General features: G+C 41.5%; 1 protein-coding gene across 1 annotated transcript; it reads left to right on the top strand.

Moving 5' to 3' along the window:
- The first annotated feature begins 3,813 nt into the window (after nucleotides 1–3,813).
- LOC103084763 (tripartite motif-containing protein 77) lies at nucleotides 3,814–11,453 on the top strand. The gene is made up of 6 exons (XM_007450619.1): nucleotides 3,814–4,224; nucleotides 4,927–5,022; nucleotides 7,303–7,533; nucleotides 8,536–8,558; nucleotides 9,284–9,381; nucleotides 10,737–11,453. Exons 1-6 carry the CDS (start codon nucleotides 3,814–3,816, stop codon nucleotides 11,228–11,230), a joined length of 1,353 nt encoding a protein of 450 aa, XP_007450681.1. The 3' UTR covers nucleotides 11,231–11,453.
- Nucleotides 11,454–19,396: the final 7,943 nt, after the last annotated feature.

The raw sequence follows: 19,396 nt of genomic DNA, 5'->3' as shown, positions 1-19,396 counted from the left end.
CACCGCGGCCTCTTCCGCCGCAGAGCACAGGCTCCGGGCGCGCAGGCCCAGCAGCCATGACTCACGGGCCCAGCCGCTCCGCAGCACGTGGGATCCTCCCAGACCGGGGCATGAACCCATGGCCCCTGTACTGGCAGGTGGACTCCCAACCACTGTGCCACCAGGGAAGCCCCTCTTTTTTCTTTATTGTGCTCTGCAGTAGTTATTTCCACTATTTTATCTTCCAGATCACTTATCTGTTCTTCTGCCTCAGTTATTCTGCTATTGATCCCTCCTAGAGTATATTTAATTTCATTTATTGTGTTGGTCATCGTTGCTTGTTTCCTCTTTAGTTCTTGTAGGTCCTTGTTAAATGTTTCTTGCATTTTGTCTATTCTATTTCCAAGATTTTGGATCATCTTTACCATCATTATTCTGAATTCTTTTTCAGGTAGATGGACCATTTGCTCTTCATTTCTTAGTTCTGGTGGGTTTTTACCTTGTTCCTTCTTCTGCTGTGTGTTTTTTTGTCTTCTCATTTTGCTTATCTTACTGTGTTTGGGGTCTCCTTTCTGCAGGCTGCAGGTTCATAGTTCCTGTTGTTTTTGTTGTCTGTCCCCAGTGGCTAAGGTTGGTTCAGTGGGTTGTGTATACTTCCTGGTGGAGGGGACTAGTGCCTGTGTTCTGTTGGATGAGGCTGGATCTTGTCTTTCTGGTGGTGTGTTTTGGGGTGTCTGTGTCCTTACTGTGATTTTAGGCAGCCTCTCTGCTAATGGGTGGGGTTGTGTTCCTGTGTTCCTAGTTGTTTGGCATAGGGTGTTCAGCACTGTAGCTTGCTGGTCATTGAGTGAAGCTGGGTCTTGGTATTGAGATGGAGATCTCTGGGAGATTTTCGCTGTTTGATATTACATGGAGTTGGGAGGTCTCTTGCGGACCAGTGTCCTGAGGTTGGCTCTGCCACCTCAGAGGCACAACACTGACTCCTGGCTGGAACACCAAGAGACTTTCATACACAGAGCTCAGAGTAAAAGGGAGAAAAAAAGAAAGAAAGAAAAGAAAGAAAGAAAGAAAGAAAGAAAGAAAGAAAGAAAGAAAGAAAGAAAGGATAAAATAAAGTAAGATAAATAAAATAACGTTATTAAAATAAAGAACAATTATTAAGGAAAAAAAATTTTTGAAGTAAAAAAAAAACGGACATACAGAACCCTAGGACAAATGGTGAAAGCAAAGCTATACAGACAAAATCTCACACGGAAGCATACATATACACACTCACAAAAAGAGGAAAAGGGGAAAAAATAATCTATCTTACTTCCAAAGTCCACCTCCTCAATTTGGGATGATTCGTTGTCTATTCAGGTATTCCACAGATGCAGGTACATCAAGTTGATTGTGGAGCTTTAATCCGCTGCTCCTGAGGCTGCTGGGAGAGATTTCCCTTTCTCCTCTTTGTTTACACAGCTCCTGGGGCTCAGCTTTGGAATTGGCCCCACCTCTGCGTGTAGGTCGCCTGAGGGCGTCTGTTCTGCGCTCAGACAGGACGGGGTTAAAGGAGCAGCTGATTCGGGGGCACCGCCTCACTCAAGCTCGGGGGAGGGAGGGACAATGCGGGGCGAGCCTGCTGCGGCAGAGGCCGGCGTGACGTTGCACCAGCCTGAAGGGCGCTGTGCGTTCTCCCGGGGAGGTTGTCCCTGGATCCCGGGACCCTGGCAGTGGCGGGCTGCACAGGCTCCCGGGAGGGGAGGTGTGGAGAGTGACCTGTGCTTGCACACAGGCTTCTTGGTGGCGGCGGCAGCAGTTTCAGTGTCTCATGCCCGGCTCTGGGGTCCGCGCTGTTAGCCGCGGCTCGCGCCCGTCTCTGGAGCTCCTTTAAGCAGAACTCTTAATCCCCGCTCCTCGTGCACCAGGAAACAAAGAGGGAAGAAAAAGTCTCTTGCCTCTTCGGCAGCTCCAGACGTTTTCCCTGACTCCCTCCCGGGTAGCCGTGGCGCACTAACCCACTGCAGGCTGTGTTCACACCGCCAACCCCAGTCCTCTCCCCGCGCTCCTACCTAAGCCCGAGCCTCAGCTCCCAGCCCCGCCCGTCCCCGGGCGTGAGCAGACAAGCCTCTCGGGCTGGTGAGTGCTGGTCGGCCCTGATCCTCTGTGCGGGGATCTCTCTGCTTTGCCCTCCGCACCCGTGTTGCTGCGCTGTCCTCCGAGGCTCCGAAGCTTCCCCACTCTGTCACCCGCAGTCTCCGCCCGCACAGGGGCTTCTAGTGTGTGGAAACCGTTCCTCCTACTCGGCTCCCTCCCACTGGTGCAGGTCCCGTCCCTATCCTTTTGTCTCTGTTTTTTCTTTTTTCTTTTGCCCTACCCAGGTATGTGGGGAGTTTCTTGCCTTTTGGGAGGTCTGAGGTCTTCTGCCAGCGATCAGTGGTTGTTCCATAGGAGCAGTTCCATGTGTAGATGTATTTCTGATGTTTCTGTGGGGAGGAAGGTGATCTCCGCGTCTTACTCTTCCATCTTCCCTCGTAGATCTTTTTTTTAGTGTCCATCACTAATTTTGGAAGAGTCTCTCAAATTATTTCTTTAAATGTTTCTTTTGCTCTATTATACCTTTAGTTTCCTTCTGGAAATCTAATTACACAGATGCTAAACAACGTTAAACAGCATTTAATGTTGTCCTTCTGCTCTTTTATGCTCTATTCCAATTTTTTACTCTTTGTTTTTCTTCTTTGTGTTTAGTTATGGTATTTTATATTGACCTACCATTATGGTCACTGATACTTTTCTTTCTTGTATTGCATCTACTCCTGAACGCAAACACAAAATTCTCTGCATATATTATATCTAGCCTATCTGATTGTCTTATAGTTTACATCCCTCTCCTGAAATTACCTATCTTGCATGTCGCCTACATTTTTTATAAAAGCCTTTAACATACTAATCACAGTTATTTTAAATTCTTTGTCTGATGGTTCTAACAACTATGTTGTATCTAAGTCTGGTTCTGATGACTGCTTTGTGTGTTCAGACGACATTTTTCTTGCCTTATGATATGCCTCATAATTTTTGTTGAACCCCTGACGTATCACATATGACAGTAGATACTGTGCTAAGTTCTTTTCTTATGTGGTAGTGAGCACAAACTTTCTTCTATTAGGTCTTTAGTATAGGGATTTGTGTTAATTTAGTCAGAAATTGGCGTCTCCAGAATTAGGTAACTATTGTTCAATGTCATTGTTAAGAACCCAGTTTCTTTCCATCTTTTTTGTTATCCTTAGACTATTGTCTTTTCTCCTTAGGCTAGTTCACGTTGTGACCACAAGATGGCTATGCAAATGGGTACTGTATCCAAAAAATGTTCAGAAACAGAAAAAGCAGTTTTGTTTTTTTAATTCCACGCATCTCTTCTGAAGCAAGAAGATCTTTTCTGGAATTGTCCTAGGAGTCTTAGTTTCTTATTTCATTGGCCAGAATTGGAACAAATACCCTGTGCTAACCAATCAGAGAGAGGAAAAAGGGGGAAAATTGTGATAGTTTTGGACACAATATGACCCACTGCCTATGAATGAGCCCAGAACCTCTGATTTCTTTGTCTTTGAAAAAGAGAGAATATATGTGAAGAATCCTGGATTTCTAATAGGGAAATGAGAAGTAGTGGCTGGAGGCCAATGTAAGAAAATCATAAAGCATTTTACCAGCCTGTAGGACTCTCTTTGTGCCTTGCCATCCTATTCAAAACATGGCCTGTCCTCCTACAGTACATATGTGTATTAGTGAAAGAAGGCTCAAAGCTCAACTCACATGCCAAGGGTAAAGAATGTCCTTTCCTTTTATTTTCTCAGAAACATGGAATCTGCTTTCACGCAGTGTTTCCCCAGTGAGTTCATCTGCTCCATCTGCAAGGACAGTTTCACAGACCCTGTCACCATTAGCTGTGGGCACAGATTTTGTACTCCTTGCCTCTGGCTCTTGTGGGAAGATGTCCAAACAGCTCCTTGCTGTCCTGTGTGCAAGGCCGTATCTCCGAAAATGGACTTCAAAAGCACTATTTTTGCTAAGGAACACGTTCTTCCTACCAGAGGATCAGTTGTCTGCCAGTTACCTAGCTCTGCCAAGCAGATGTGTAGGATACACCAAGTGATAAAGCTCTACTTCTGTCAAACTGACAAGAGCCTGCTGTGTTTGTTCTGCTCTCATTCCCCAGAGCATGCCACGCATGAACACTATCCAGTAAAGCAGGTTGCAGAGCACTACAGGGTAAGTGATATCTCTGAATGCACTTGGAAATGTGGACGACCCTGTATCTGATAGGCAATGAGGCAAATGCATTGATTGTTATTATTATTTTATGTAGGAAACAAATAGAATTTCTGAACACCATGTGCCAGGCACTATTCTGAAATCTAGGGATAAAGCGGTGAAGAAACTAGACAACATTCTTGTTCTCCTGAAGTTTAACTTCTGTTGGGCTGAAAGACAGGAATGATGATGAAATTGATGAGAATTAGGGTGCTGGTATTTCAGTGTAAGTTACGTGCTGCATAAATCTCTAGTTTCAGTAACAGTCATTCATTGGCTCCTACAACTATGATTACGATGATCCTGTTCTAATTATCGCAGATTTAGTAACACTGGCCAATATTTTCTTATAGTGCCGTAGGAAAACTGAGGGCTAATATTTCACAATTAAATATAAAGCAAGATTCACTTCTGAAAATTGATCAGGTTACTACAATGTCAGTGTTAGATTCCTCAGATAATAGATTACATTTTCTAAATTTAGGCATTCTGTTTTTGGCTGATCTCTCAGATTTATCAGTGAGTGTTCCCAAGGAAAATCACTGACATCTCTGCTCTCTTTACTGTTTGTCCCATGTTCATACCCTTCTATCTTCTTTTAAGTATCTGAAATGTACTACCTTTGCTTTTCTAGTACTCCAATTTATAGTTATTTTGCAGGAGAACCTTCTGATGCAAATGAAATCTATTTGGAAAAAGAAAAAAGAAAATCAGAGAAATATAAAAAACGTGACCAACATATTCAGAGTATGGGAGGTAAGCAGTAGACCCTGTATCCACTGGAACCAGCTTGGGACAAACATCCTCGTAACTTACAGTGGAAAAACTTGAATTAAATCATAATGTCCCCTGAGTGAGTGATCAGAGAGAGCTACATACATGACCTTCAATATAGGATTTCATGTTGAATGAACCCAAAATGTAACTAAAAGATTTTTCCTGATTTTCTTGATAAAGCAATGTCTACCACTAATACTGTACTTTAGCAGGGACAAGAAAATGCAGTATCACAAAACAAAATGCAATGGTCACTGGGATGGAGGTAAAAATAGAGTTCTGTAGGCGATTAATAAACTTTGAATGTTAAGAAAAGCTTCTCAAACAAGTAAAAATCATCCCAATGCTAATGTGTTAGTAGAATCTGTAAATTCATGGGTATTTATGACACAGACACCTAAGGGACAAGAAAGCTAAAAATGAGACAAATCATGGAACTGTCTGGGACCTGCAAGTAGCTCCTACTAATTAGTACATAGGGTATGAAGCAGGCAGTGAGAGTTATGGCTAGAAATGTAATTATAGCCATGGCAAGATTGTGAACGTCTACCTAAGGATTTTGGGTTGTATCATTCATTGATTCACATATATGAACTGGGAACCTGAAACTGAAAGTTTAATAAAAATAAACTACATTTTTATTTTCAAAGAACTCAATCACTTCTAAAGAAGACATATCAACAGGCTATGGTATAGAATATGTCATTAAACAGAAATCTGTATACAGTGCTGTGAAAATACCAAAGACAATAATAAAATTATCTTGATCATTTAGGATGGATTTCCTAATAAACCACTCATTCATAGGAGGGCATATGATGCATTGCTCACTGGTCTCGGCCCACAAAGAGATACAGAAATGGACAAAAAGAAGAAAATCACTGACCTCAGTTGGTTATAATCTAGTAAGAGAAGACATGTAACAAATAAAAAAGAGTAACATTTATAATACCTCACATTTGTAAAGTTCTTGGGAGAAAATTAAAGCAGGGATGTGTATAAATAGTACAGGCTTGGAGAGGAAGTATGCTGGTCAGGGAAGACTCATTATGAAAGTTACATCAGGGTAGAGACGTAAAGAAGCAAAGGGAGTGAACCAGCAGTTCTCTGAGAACCCTTCCTTCTGGAGCAGAGAAAACAGAAGGTATGGTCCAGAAGTTTGGGTTCCCCCCTCACCCCCCACCAAGTTCAAATGTTGAAATTCTAACCCCCAAAGTGATGGTGTTAGGAGGTCGTGCCTTTGGGAGGTGATTAGGTCATGAAGGCAGAGTCCTCATGAGTGGGATTCTTATAAAAGAAACCCTGTGGAGGCTTGCCCCTCCTGCCATGTGAGGACACAACCGAAAGATGACTATCTAGTTAAGACATGGAAGCAACCTAAATGTCCATCAACAGATGAATGGATAAAGAAGACGTAGTATACTTATACAATGGAATACTACTCAGCCACGAAAAAAGATGAAATAATGCCATTTGCAACAACGTGGATGGACCTAGAGATTACCATATTATGGGAATTAAGTCAGAGAAAGACAAATATCATATGATATCACTTATATGTGGAATCTAAAAATAAAAATGATACAAATGAACGTATTTACAAACCAGAAGTCAACCGACAGGCACAGAAAAAACTTATGGTTACCGAAGGGGAAAGTGGGGGGAAGGATAAATTAGGAGTTTGGGATTAACATATACGCACTACTATATATAAAATAGATAAACAACAAGGACCTACTTTGTAGCACAGGGAACTATATTCAATATCTTGTAATAACCTATAATGGAAAAGAATTGGGAAAAAACGGAATACAGATATATGCATATATATATGTATGTATAACCAAATCACTTTGCTGTATACCTGAAATTAATACAATATTGTAAATCAACTACACTTCAATAAAAAAGATACATGCATATGGTAAAAAAATTAAAACCAAGTATGTGAATGTGCTTTGTAAAGTGGAATATATTTTAATCATTATTAAGCAAAAAAAAAAAAAAAAAAAGATAGCTCTCTAGGCACTGGCTCTCACCATACACCAAATCTGCTGGCACTGATCTTGGATTTCCCACCTTACTGAACTGTGTGAAGTAAATTCTGTTATTTATAAGTTATGCAGTCTATTGTGCTTTTGTTATAGTCGCCCAAACAAACTAAGACAAGTATTCTATACATAACACGTAGACAATAGATGATGAGAGAAGAATAAAACCATCCAGATACATGATCTAATTAATCCAATGTCACTGCAGGGTTTTGTAAATCTACGGATGGTGATGATAGGAGCTGAATACCCTAAGGTATATCAATATCTCCAGGAAGAAAAGCAAAAACATTTAGAGATGTTGGCAATTGAAGGCAAGATTGTTTTTCAGCGACTCAGGAGAAACATAGCCAGAATGGTTCATATGGGGAAACTCCTGAGAAGAATATATGAGGAGCTGAAGGAACTGTGCCTTAAAGCAGATGTGGACATGCTCCAGGTAAGGACTAAGGAAGGACGTTAGGGTGCTGAACACCAGCCTGCTTGGAAAGCATTTATATCCACTGGAGTTATATCCTTTTTGGCCTCCATTATTTTTCTGGTTCCAAAGTCCAGATTCCTCTTCTGCCTCTATGATGGCGGGTTTGGCTCCTCCAGTATAATCTGGAGACGAAACATCACTGTGTAGAAAGGTTCAAGTAACAGAACCAGAAGAAAATCTCCCAAACCTTCTTGTTCTATTCCACTACTATGCAGTTAGCCTTCCATAGCCCTATAGGTTTCACATCCGGGGATTCAACCAACTGCCGATGGAAAAAATATATTTTTTAAAAACCCAGTAATTTCCAAAAAGCAAAACTTTAATTTGTCAATGCTGACAACTATTTACACAGCATTTACATTATATTAGGTATTATAAGTAATCTACAGGTGATTAAAGTATACAGGAAAATGTGCATACATTATATGGAAATACTGTGCCATTTTATATAAGAGATTTGAGCATCCATAGATTTTGGTATACAAGGGGTCCTGGAATGAATTCCCCTCATATACTCAGGGACGACTATATTTACAGTTTCTGACCAGCTGCCAGGGAGCAGCTTGTGAGCAGATAATTTAACTTTGTATGTGTACTTGGTAATATGTGTGAATATGGGATGTATGCCTTCTTTCTGTTGTGAAGTTCTAGCTTTCACACCCTTATAAGAACTTTGGGGAACGCTGTGAATCCTGCTGTAGATTACAACAAAGCACAGCCATTCGTGCACGCTAAGAACATCTTCTGACTTTCAATTTTATCAAGAGTATGATTTTATCAACTGTATGTAAATGTGAGACTAGGTTTCATCTTTTTAAGGATAAGGAAAATGGCAAATGATTTTCCCCAAGGAAGAAAACTGGAGATAGTGAATTTCCCAGTATAATCTCATATCCTCAAACTAGACTAAACAGGAGAGCTTGTGCTGAAAGCTGAGCCTTCCTTTCTTTCTCTTTCCAGGGTGTGGGAGACACAATGAACAGGTAAGTTTGCCCCTCTATTCAAATCATGGTAATTGTGATAGTGATCAGGCTATTTCTGTTGAGATGGACCCTCCGTTTTTAATGAGAAGTTTCTTTCTGTCTGCGTTTATCCCTTCCTTCTCTAAAAGTCTGCCAGGTTTTATATAGTCTACCCTTAGGTGAAAGTAGGGTTGAGGGGAGTGTAGTTTCAGTTGCAAGCCTTACCATAGAAGTTGCAAAGAGACAACTATTTTTCCTGCCCCTAATTTCCGAATTCTAATTATTGATATTTGAGGATTATTCCTGGTCATCTATGGGGAAGGTAGATGAGCTCAGAGAGGCAGCAGGTAGACGGATGCTGAGACGAGCAGTGAGGTAGAATCATCAAGAAAGAACATACGATAGTGCTGAGGTTCCATATGTATCAGATGGCAAATTCTAACTATTTGCCACCTATTAGATTTCAGGAATTAAATGAGCATTGCTGTGTGGATCCCCTAGGGAAGCCAGAAGAGAGGAAACAGACACAATTACGATTGAGGTGACATATTCTACTAAGATGGATATGCGAAGAGCAGGGAAACAGATTGTAAAATATAATAGCAACTGTAGTGTTCCTCCATCTGAGGAGCTAAATTCACACCCTTCAAACCTAATTATGAGGATTCTGATGCAGCACCATCAATGCACTGCTAATGATACCTTTGGGCCTCTTAGTAAGTGGGTCTTTTTTTTCTTTTTTACAGGAGTCATTTAATGCAGCTGTACATTCCTCAGCCTATGGACCCACAGCTCAGTACATGGGCCATCACTGGGATGTTGGAAAGGCTTAACAGCTTCCGAGGTAAGAGGCAGCTCTCTGGGTGAAGGCAGTAATATTTCCTTCACGACTAGATACATGCTGAAGATCTCTCTTCATTTCTCTGTCTGTTCTTTGCAGAGAACAGGGAAGCAGGCACTGCTTTATAACTAACTTTATAATTTATTGTTAATTATCAGTCAGAGAAAGCTAACTGAAGCCTGTCAAAAACAATCAATCGAATATGACAGTTTCTTATATAGTTACTTGTGGTGAGTTAAAATTTAAAAAAAAAGAACCCTCTGCCTTATAAAAGTGCATATCCATTCAGTGTATTTCATCTTGTAGTTAACTGTGGTTATATGCGGATATTCAGATTCTTAGAATCACCGTAATATCGTTATTTAAATGTTTATCTGAATATTGAATGTAATAATTACATTTGAAAAATCGCAAGACTTTTTAAAAGCTTAAAAGTATTTTTATATACAACAAGTACAACCACAAAACAAATTGAACCCATGATTTGTTGCATAGAGGGCCCCTTAAGACAAATGCAACTGAAGGGTGAGCCTGGCAGACAAAGGAGAAGCAGGCCTGAGATGGGATGAGTTGGATTCTGATTCAGCGGTGGCTCCATTAGAAATCCTAAGAGAGAAATCACTTCTAAAAAAAGGCACAGATGGGCTTTTGGTTTATTTTATTTTTGCTTGCTTAAATGTTAAGCAATGTGATCACTACTTAGGACTAAAAATAAAAACAATATCACATTTAAAATATAATGTATAATATATTTATTACTATTATATTTTATTTTGTGAGAGTGGATTAATGAGAGGACTTAAGTGGATTAAGGGCCATTTCGCTATTTTCTTTTTTTGTTTGTTTGGTTTTTTTTGTTTGTTGGTTGTTTTGCTAGTTTCTTGACATCTATGAATGAACTCCCCAGTTTCTGGGCACTTAGTTAGTAAAAATAAGCCAGAGCCTTATATCCCACATCTTTATGTATTCTCAAAATTTTCCTTCATCTGGTTGTACGATTAGAGACTTTCTGGCTCTTTAGATAGACAAGAAGCCCTTCCTGTTCTATCTCTGGATTTTCAGTGAGACACTCTGTCTAGTCACCTTTGGTAAAGGGGTGTTCTGGAGCTAGCTCGTACTGACACACTCATGGGAGCGAATTGTTACAAGTTCCAGAATTTTAGGAGCAATTACTAAATGGCTGGCACCTTGAAAATGGTCATGGTGGGCTGGAATATTCCCAGCAAATAAGACAAACCAGCTTTGCTTTGTTCCAGAGATTTGGTTGCTAAACCTCTGCCACAATACCGCCACACTTGTCCGTCCCTCAGGACTTTAAAATTCTGTTCTTTGACTTTGCTGTTTTCTTTTTACTTAAGTGTATGTTACGTTGGATCATAAAATAAGAAATTGTCATGTGGCTCTGACTGAAGCCCTGAGACGTTTGCAGTGCAGTCCTGACCATCAAGACGTGCCCCGTAATCCAGCAAGTTCAGAGAATACTCCTTCATGGGGTGCTCAGACCTTCACCACCGGCAAACATTACTGGGAGGTGAATGTGGGAAACTCTCGTAACTGGATTATAGGACTTTGCAAGGAATCCTGGACAAGTAGGAATGATATGCTACTTAACTCTGAGGATATTTTTCTACTTCTGTGTGTCAGCGTGGAGGACAATTTCAGTCTCTTTTCTACATTCCCACTCTTACCCCACTATATCCAAAGACCCCAGGGCTGGATAGGGGTGTTTCTAGATTATGAATGTGGTATAATAAGCTTTATTAATGTTGCCAGAAGTTCCCTCATTTGTAATTTCCTCTCACGCTCTTTCTCTTTCCCTCTCAGACCTTTCATTTGGTGTGGACCCAAATGATCAGGAACAGCTGACAAACCTGACCCAGGTGTCGGCAATTCGAATAGCTAAGGGGCTTCTATGCTGGTGACTTCTAGAATGGGGAAAATCAATTATACTTCACTGTGTTTAACTTCATTTTACCTTCAGGAGATACCATGGCTGTGTTATTTTTTAAAGTGGTGATAATGTTAACGATGTACATTTGTCTTTTCTATTTTATCTAAATAAAAGTAACCTCTTTTATTTTATTGGGTAGGATACATGTACTTTTCATTTGCCATCTGAAGTTGCTAGAGATTAAAGAATAAATCGGTGTGGAAACTCAGCCAAATGCATGAACAAAAAGCACAGAGGCTTCTCCTTCCAGAGAGTCCTTGTCAAAACTCAAGGGCAGCGTAGAATTCTCTTCTCCCTCCACTCATCTGGCTAAATCCTATTCCTCTTGTAATCCTCAGTTTACCAAACTAGATTAGGTCAATTATAATATGACCTCAAGAACAGCTTATTCTTTCTCTTTGTAAAACTCACAATAGATTTTGGGTCTTCTTTTCTAGTTTGCAGACTGCAAGAAGCGAAGGCCAACGTTAGTCCTCTTCCCAGCCATGTTCCAGGGATGAAACACCAGGTTAAGGATATGAGAGACATCAAAAATATATTGGAACAAATGAATGAATGTGTAGGAAAATTATTAAAAGCAAAGGCTATAAAACCAAAAAAAGTTACTATAATGTAGACACAATTAGCAGCTCAAGAAGCGATGAGAAATATTAAATAAAGATGTGAATTAAGTTATTCTTCAGGTACATGGCTCAGAAATTCATTTTAACTGGCAAAATATAGACTGTGTATGATCTGATTCCTCAATGTTGCTATTAGTAGCTCTAAACGATGAACAGAGATTTTTAGGAACATACACATATTTTATCAGAGTGGTAGTAGTATAGATAATAAGACCTTGATGCTTGGATACTGCAGTACTTTTAAGGAAGAGATGTAGAGTGAAAATACCTTGAATATACATTTTCAAGGATGGACAATAAACTTTATTTCTTACATGCACTAAACATCCAAGCTGTTAACAGTCAAATTTCATTTCAAAGAGTGTTACTGACTTAGATCTTAAAACTTTGTAATCAGACATTGAAATCCATCTCTTTGGGGATGTGTTGTCCAACATAATGACTCTAGTTAACACTGATGTATGATAGATAGGAAAGCTGTTAAAAGAGCAGATTCTAGGAGAGCTTATCATAAGGAAAAAAAAATTTTTCTTTTTCTTCTATTTTAGAAGAATCAATCTTTCTCTCCCCACTCCCCTTTCTCCTTCCATCTCTCCATCTTCTGTATTTTTTTACATCTTTATTGGAGTATATCTCTCCAACTTTGGCTCTCTCTCTTTAAAGAGAAGTTGCTTAGGGAATAATTTGGGGATTATATGTATTTCTATGAAGTTGTGGTGGAAAAGAAATTATAACTAGATTTCCAGATATTTGCTCAGGGATTTAAAGCAATCTACTAATGCCCTCATCTCTGGAAGGGGCCCAAGAATTGTTGCATACTGAAAAGTTCTGTATTGACTCTGGCACTGGCCAAAACGGAAGAAATTCTCCATAGTCTGTCTCACCTACCGATTACAAGTGAAAACTGTGAACTGACCATAAAAAGTAACCGTGTGAGGAATGTGAACAGTTAAAACTAGAAAGTGAAATGAGGAGAGAAGTTAAGGCTGGAATAATCACCCACAGTGGAGGTGAGTTGCTGGGATTGTTTTTCCTATTCTCCTTCCCGGCATTGACTGGACTGAAGGAAGACTCAGTTCTCTGATCTGCACAGCATGCGTGCAGCAAAAGCTCAAACATAAACACCTGATTTCTACTCAGAGGACCAGGAAAAGAGGTGCCTGCCAACAGGAAAGGGTGAGAGGAAATCACTTGTTTTCTTTTCAGCTTCTCTTTTTCTCTTCCAGTGCTGCCCCAAGATCAGCCACCGTCAAAAAGGTACAGTGAGTGGCAACGGTAAAATGGCGGATGGGGAAGCTTTGTCCCAAGAGAGAGCCCTTTGTTCCTTTTTCCAGAGGAACTGCAGAAAGAGGCCCCTATTGTCCAAAGTGGGGTGTGTGTGTGAAATCTTCTTAAGTGGTTTCTATTGTTGCTTTGACTTGAGGACCACCACAGTCCTAGGCCAGAAGGTGGTGTTAACTCTGGAAGAATCTCCGGTTTGCAGGGCTTGCTTATAAACGGTGTAACGAGAAAGCAGAGAAGTCTTTAATCTGGGCTGGATTTTCCCCACCACTGGGGCAATACCAACCCCCCTGCCCCCTGAATATTCTAAAAGATATGCCCTGTACCGTGAGGATTTTTCACTCTGGATAGTGGGAACTATTCCCAGCCCTGTGTGACCTGAGGTATTGCTCCATCTACCCCTTTGGGGTGGTTCTTTCCTTGATCTTGGATATTTTCTTCACAAGCATTCACTGATCTGTACTCAGATGTAGGCTCCTGCTGTGGGAGCTCTCTGGAGCTCTTTCTGTGCAACTCTACCCTCAACTAGTACTCAATCCTGGGAACTCCAGCCACCTTGTTTTTATGGAACTTCCAACCCTGTCTCTTCAACTCAGGGAGACCACTGGGCTCTGTCTGGGTTCCCCCTCCCTGTGACATGTCTAGAAATCTCCAGGCAGTAAAATGGGACTGTCACAAGCCTCCCCTCCTTTGGTCCCTCTCTCTAAGTTTACTCTCCTGTGATGCTTATTGTCAAATGTCTGAAAACTGTTGCCTTTACATGTCACATTTCTGGGTTGTCCTTGTTTAAGATAGCATTCCTGCTACTTAATTTTTGCTCAAAAGAGAAGTCTGAGAGTAATTTATTAAATTACAGATTCAATTCTGTTAACGGATATCCAGCTATTCATTTTACTTAGTTTTATCTTCAGTGGGCTTTGGTAGTGTGTATCTTCCAATGAATTTACCCGTTTCATCTAGACTGTCAAGTTTATCAACATTGGCCTTTGCTAGATATTTGTTTTGCTGAATAAATTACGTATGCCAGGTTTTGATGATGTTGCAGTGGGGGCTTCCATTTGAGTTTCTGGAAACTAGATTCTAAGCCCTGGTTGCACTGTAAGCTGTGGGTCCCAGCAAAGGGACCCACAAAGGTGTCGGATGAGTGTTCCCCCTCTATCCCATCCCCATGGCAGGAAGTACCCACTGGAAAGAGAAGCTCTTCTGGGTGGTTACTAAGCACTGATCTGACTTAGAAGAGGAGGAATCCCATGACCTTTGAGGCAAATGAGTCAGTGCTGGGTCAAGAAGGAAGAGGGGTGAGAATTCCGGGATCATGGTCACTAAGGTCCATCAGGACCCTGCCTTGCTAGGTGACTCCCAGGTTTAGATATTCCCATTCAGGGGCTAAGGACCCCTGGCACTGGATCCCCCAACTCTCGTGGGTCCAGTGTTTTAGAAGCCTGCAGTCAGGATTGCTTCATTATTGCTAAGCACCACCCAGTGCTTTGGATAAGAGCTTTCCTTTGTTTTTTGGGGGGGGGAGGGCAGGGCTGCTAGGCATGTGGGATCTAGTTCCCTGAGCAGGGATTGAACCCACACCACCTGCGGTGGAAGCGTGGATTCTTAACCACTGGCCCGCTGGGAAAGTCCAAGAGCTTTCCTAATTCCTTTGAGCACTTCTTAACCCTGGTAACACCTAAGCACTGCCCTATGCAGGAAGGAACTTAAAAGTCTCCCAACATCATGTATTGAAGAACCTATCATTTCCTCACTGTGTGTTCTTCGTCTTATCAAAGATTAGTTGACTGTATATGCACAGGTTAACTTCCTGGCTCTCAATCCTGTTCTATTGGTCTATGTATTTTTTTTTATGCCAGTACCATATCACTTGGATTACTGTAGCTTTGGAATATAGTTTGAAATCAGGACATATGACATTCTTTAATGAGACTACACTTAGGTTTACTAAGCCATTTCACCAGTAATGGAATTGACATTGGCCAGAGGTTTTTATTATTATTTTGGTGATTGTGTATTATGTTGTTATGACCAATTTGTACCTGCCACATATAGCACTTGTTCTTGTCTAGATTATTCAATCAGGATTCTAAATACGTACAACTTGAATTTCACTAGAGTTTGATTTCCAAGAGAATTGTACCAATTTTTACTCCCATAATATGAGATATTTTGGGTTCTTCTTGTCATTACCAGAGCTTAATATTTTTAAAAAAATATTATTTTAATGTAATTAAAATAAAGTAATATTAAGAATATTATGTTATTTAAAAAAATATCTGAAGTTAGTGACTGTGATTTTAATTTTTATTTCTCTGATTTCCAATGAGTTTGAGCATCTTTTTATGTATATCTGCCTTTCTTTCCTGTGAACTTATTGCTTTGTCCTTCTGTGCTTGGGGTAGTGGGCTTATATTGGTCTTATAGATTTTCAGGTCTCTTGGTATATTCTGGTCACCTATCCTTTGCTAGTTTTGTGGATTACAGTGTTTTTCTCAGCATTCCTCTTCCATTAAGATGACTTTTGATAATAGAAATGCTTAATTTTGTAGTTAATTGATCATTTTTCTTATTCAATTTGTGGTTTTTGTTTCTTTATTAGGAAATCACTGCGTAAAAAAGGGTCAAAAAGATTTTCTTTTAATATTCACTCCTTTTAAAATGATGAATTTGTCTTTCCCATTGAACTCAATCCACATGAAATTGATTTTCGTGGATGGCACTAGGTAAATACCACAGCAGATTTATTGAGAAGTCTATTTTACACCCACATGCAACGTGTGCCTGTTCGGGCATAAATCACACATTCATACATCAGGAGAGTTTGAGGCTTTCTCTTTGGTTCCTGTGGTCATTTTCTCCATCTTTGTGCCAATGGGCCATGGCTTAATTGTTACAGCGTCCTGAGATCATAACATCTGCTACTGACATCTCAGAATGTGTACTTGATATTTTGACCCAGGAAAGGACACTGCTCTAATATTGCTGATATCCATGTCTAATGTAAAATTTATATGTATACAGTAATCACTTAGGATCCTCTCATTTTACGGCTGTTTTCCCAGAAATCTAAATAATCCAATAATGCATATATGATTACAAAGTCTTTTCTGACTAATCTTCTAGAAAGTAAATTGAACTCACTAATGTTTTACCTACTTACATCTAGAGTACTTTTTGGCTATTGTTCGTTTCCTATATTTTCTAAACTAAAGAAGGGACATTTTCTTCTTTTTATAGTAAGCAAATGACTCAAAAAATATAACTGTGTATATCTTCCATGAAAATAATCTATTTTGCAAAATGTTTCACTAATTTTCTGAATCCCCAACATTCTATTTAAAATCTTAAGCTCGTTAAACTTTTTTCATTAAGAAGCATATAAACAACCCTTCTGGACCATTTAGTGTATAATATTGGGTAGGGAAGACTAGCCCCTTTGGCTGATTGGAGTTGCTCTGGGACTAACAGGAGGGATGTGGGAAGCCTGGGCTCTGCTTGTGAGGAGTATGTGTGTGCCCGCTGGCTCCCCTGGCAGGGCAGAAATGGCAGATTGAAAACTGCCCCAGCACGTGCCCAGCCTGAGCCTAGCGAACACTCCAGCCCCACGAAGCATACTTCACATCGCAGCTCTGCACTGGACCAAGGGCTGCCAGGGCCCGGGGAAGAGCTGGCTGTAGAACGCAGAGGCTTCTTGGACTGGGAAGGCATCTGAGCGGGGTGGGAGAGGCATTGCTGTAGTTTACCCAGCAGCACATCAGGAGCAGTCCTGATCTCTGACAGAGGCCAGACTGCCATAGCCCACTGCTCCCATACATGCGGAAAGCTCACGTGAGCCCAATGGCTCCACGGCAGGGCAGGGGGTGGCAGAGGCTGGGGAGAGTGATCAACTGTCAGGGACACGAGGACTCAGACCAGAGGGCGTCTCTGAGCAGAGCAGGTCAGCCTGGTGCTCGCACAGGTGGCGCATCAGTCTAATGAATTATGATCAAAGAACTGAGTGACAAAAATTGGATTTTCCTATGGCTCTTTTCTTTCCTGGCTTTACTCCGGGACCAAAGAAAGTCCCTAGTCTCTGAACTGCACAGCAGGAGCTCACAGAAAAACTCCAAGGCCTGGTGCTCGCACAGGTGGCCCGTCCATCTAATGAATTATAATCTCAAAGAACTGAGTGACAAAAATTGGGTTTTCCTATGGCTCTTTTCTTTCCTGGCTTTACTCCGGGACCAAAGACAGTCACCAGTCCCTGAACTGCACAGCAGGAGCTCACAGATAAACTCCAAGAGACCCTCTCTTTCCCGTCAGAGGATGAGCAAAGAGGCCCCTGAAAACAGAAAGTGTGGAGGTGGGGAGTCTCATTTTTTTCTTGTTTTCTCTCCCACCCCTGACCCCGGACCAGGCTCAGTCATGAAGCTGCGCTGTGTAACAACAGCAAAATGGCCGAGTGGTGCCAGTGGCATGGGCACCAAGAGCCTTGGAGAGCCCTTTCTTCAGGCCAGAGTAATTGGGAGAAGGGGTGTCTGTTACTTGAAGAGTGCGGGTGGAACCGCCTTTAATTCCTCTGTTGTCTTTGCCTCTTTGTGCCAGAGACGTCATGGCTGCAGAGGAGTGTAGAAGTGGGCTTAACTCTGGAAGAAATCTTGACTTTCAAAACTTGCTTTTAAACTCTGTTAGTGGGAAGAGAGAAGTCTTTAACCTGGGCTTGATTTCCCCACCAGACGGGCAATCCCCTTCCACGTCCTCTCCCCTATATCCCATGTAGTTCAAGGATTTCCCATTGTGAATGAGGAAACAACAACTATTCCCAGCCCTGTGTGAGATGCAGGATTGTTCTACTGGTTCTCTTTGGGGTCCTCTTTTCTTGACCTGGAATATTTCCTCACAAACGTTAAGTGACCGGCATTCAGCTGCAGACCCCACCTTTGGGGCCCCCTAGAGATGTCTGTCTCTGTCTCTGTCTCTCTGTGCAGCTTTACCCTCAACCAGCCTTCGGTCCTGGGAACTCCAACCACCTTGACCTCCCTGAACTCACATCTACACTCAGGGTGCCCCCACCCTGTGTTGTGACCTAGAAATCTTCAGGCAGTCAGGTGGGTCTATCACTGGGTTTCCCTCATTTGTTTCCTCTTTCTCAGGGTTCACTGTCCTGTGCTGCCTATACAACATGTTGAAATCATCTCATTATACCACATATATTCAGAATTTTAAGTACAAAATAACATTCCTCCAAATTATTCCAATAAAATGTTATTCCAGAAATAACATTCCTACACATCGGACTGTATGTCTTTTCTGAATAATTTTCAAGAAAGTAAATTAAATTCATTAGTTTTATACCTAACTACATATGGAATTTTTTGTTAATATTGTCTGCTTCCTGTATTTCCCCAGACCAAAAAAAGTGTAGTTTAAGTAGTCAGCAATTCAAGAAATATGACTATGTGTGTTGTCCACGAAAATAATCGGTTATTCAAATTTATTTTTGGAATCCTCAGCATTCTCTTTAAGAACTCAATCTTTGGACTTCCCTGGTGCCGCAGTGGTTGTGAATCTGCTTGCCAATGCAGGGGACATGGGTCGAGCCCTGATCTGGGAGGATCCCACATGCCCCGGAACAACTAAGCCCGTGCGCCACAACTACTGAGCCTGCGCTCTAGAGCCCACGAGCCACATATACTGAGCCCGTGTGCCACAACTACTGAAGCCCGTGCGCCTAAAGCCCGTGCTCCGCAACAAGAGAAGCCACCGCAATGAGAAGCCTGTGTAACACAAGGAAGAGTAGCCCCTGCTCCTCGCAACTAGAGAAAGCCCCCCGCCCAGCAACGAAGACCCAACGCAGCCGAAAATAAATAAAATAAATTTAAAAACAACTTAATCGTCACCTTTATGCTTTTTTCATTATAGTTAATCATTGGTAATGAATCAATTTGTGTCTAGTGATACTTTATTTTTTTATTTTTAATTTTTTTTCTTTTGCAGTACGCGGGCCTCTCACTGTTGTGGCCTCTCCCATTGCGGAGCACAGGCTCCGGACGCACAGGCTCAGCGGCCATGGCTCACGGGCCCAGCCGCTCCGCGGCATGTGGGATCTTCGCGGACCGGGGCACGAACCCACGTCTCCTGCATCGGCAGGCGGACTCTCAACCACTGCGCCACCAGGGAA

This window comes from Lipotes vexillifer, unplaced genomic scaffold, assembly GCF_000442215.2.
Source record: "Lipotes vexillifer unplaced genomic scaffold, Lipotes_vexillifer_v1.1 scaffold1561, whole genome shotgun sequence".
NCBI classification, from domain to species: domain Eukaryota; kingdom Metazoa; phylum Chordata; class Mammalia; order Artiodactyla; family Lipotidae; genus Lipotes; species Lipotes vexillifer.
The sequence above is the reverse complement of the archived record's forward strand: the minus strand, read 5'-3'. Positions and strand labels throughout refer to the sequence as shown.

What these genes read in the sequence shown, in the direction of transcription:
- LOC103084763 (XM_007450619.1), top strand. Translation starts at nt 3,814, where the DNA reads ATGGAATCTGCTTTCACGCAGTGTTTCCCCAGTGAGTTCATCTGCTCC. An exon ending in CAGATGTGGACATGCTCCAG is followed by an intron (nt 7,534 to 8,535) that starts GTAAGGACTAAG and finishes TTCTCTTTCCAG; the next exon opens with GGTGTGGGAGACACAATGAA. An exon ending in AAGGCTTAACAGCTTCCGAG is followed by an intron (nt 9,382 to 10,736) that starts GTAAGAGGCAGC and finishes TTTTTACTTAAG; the next exon opens with TGTATGTTACGTTGGATCAT.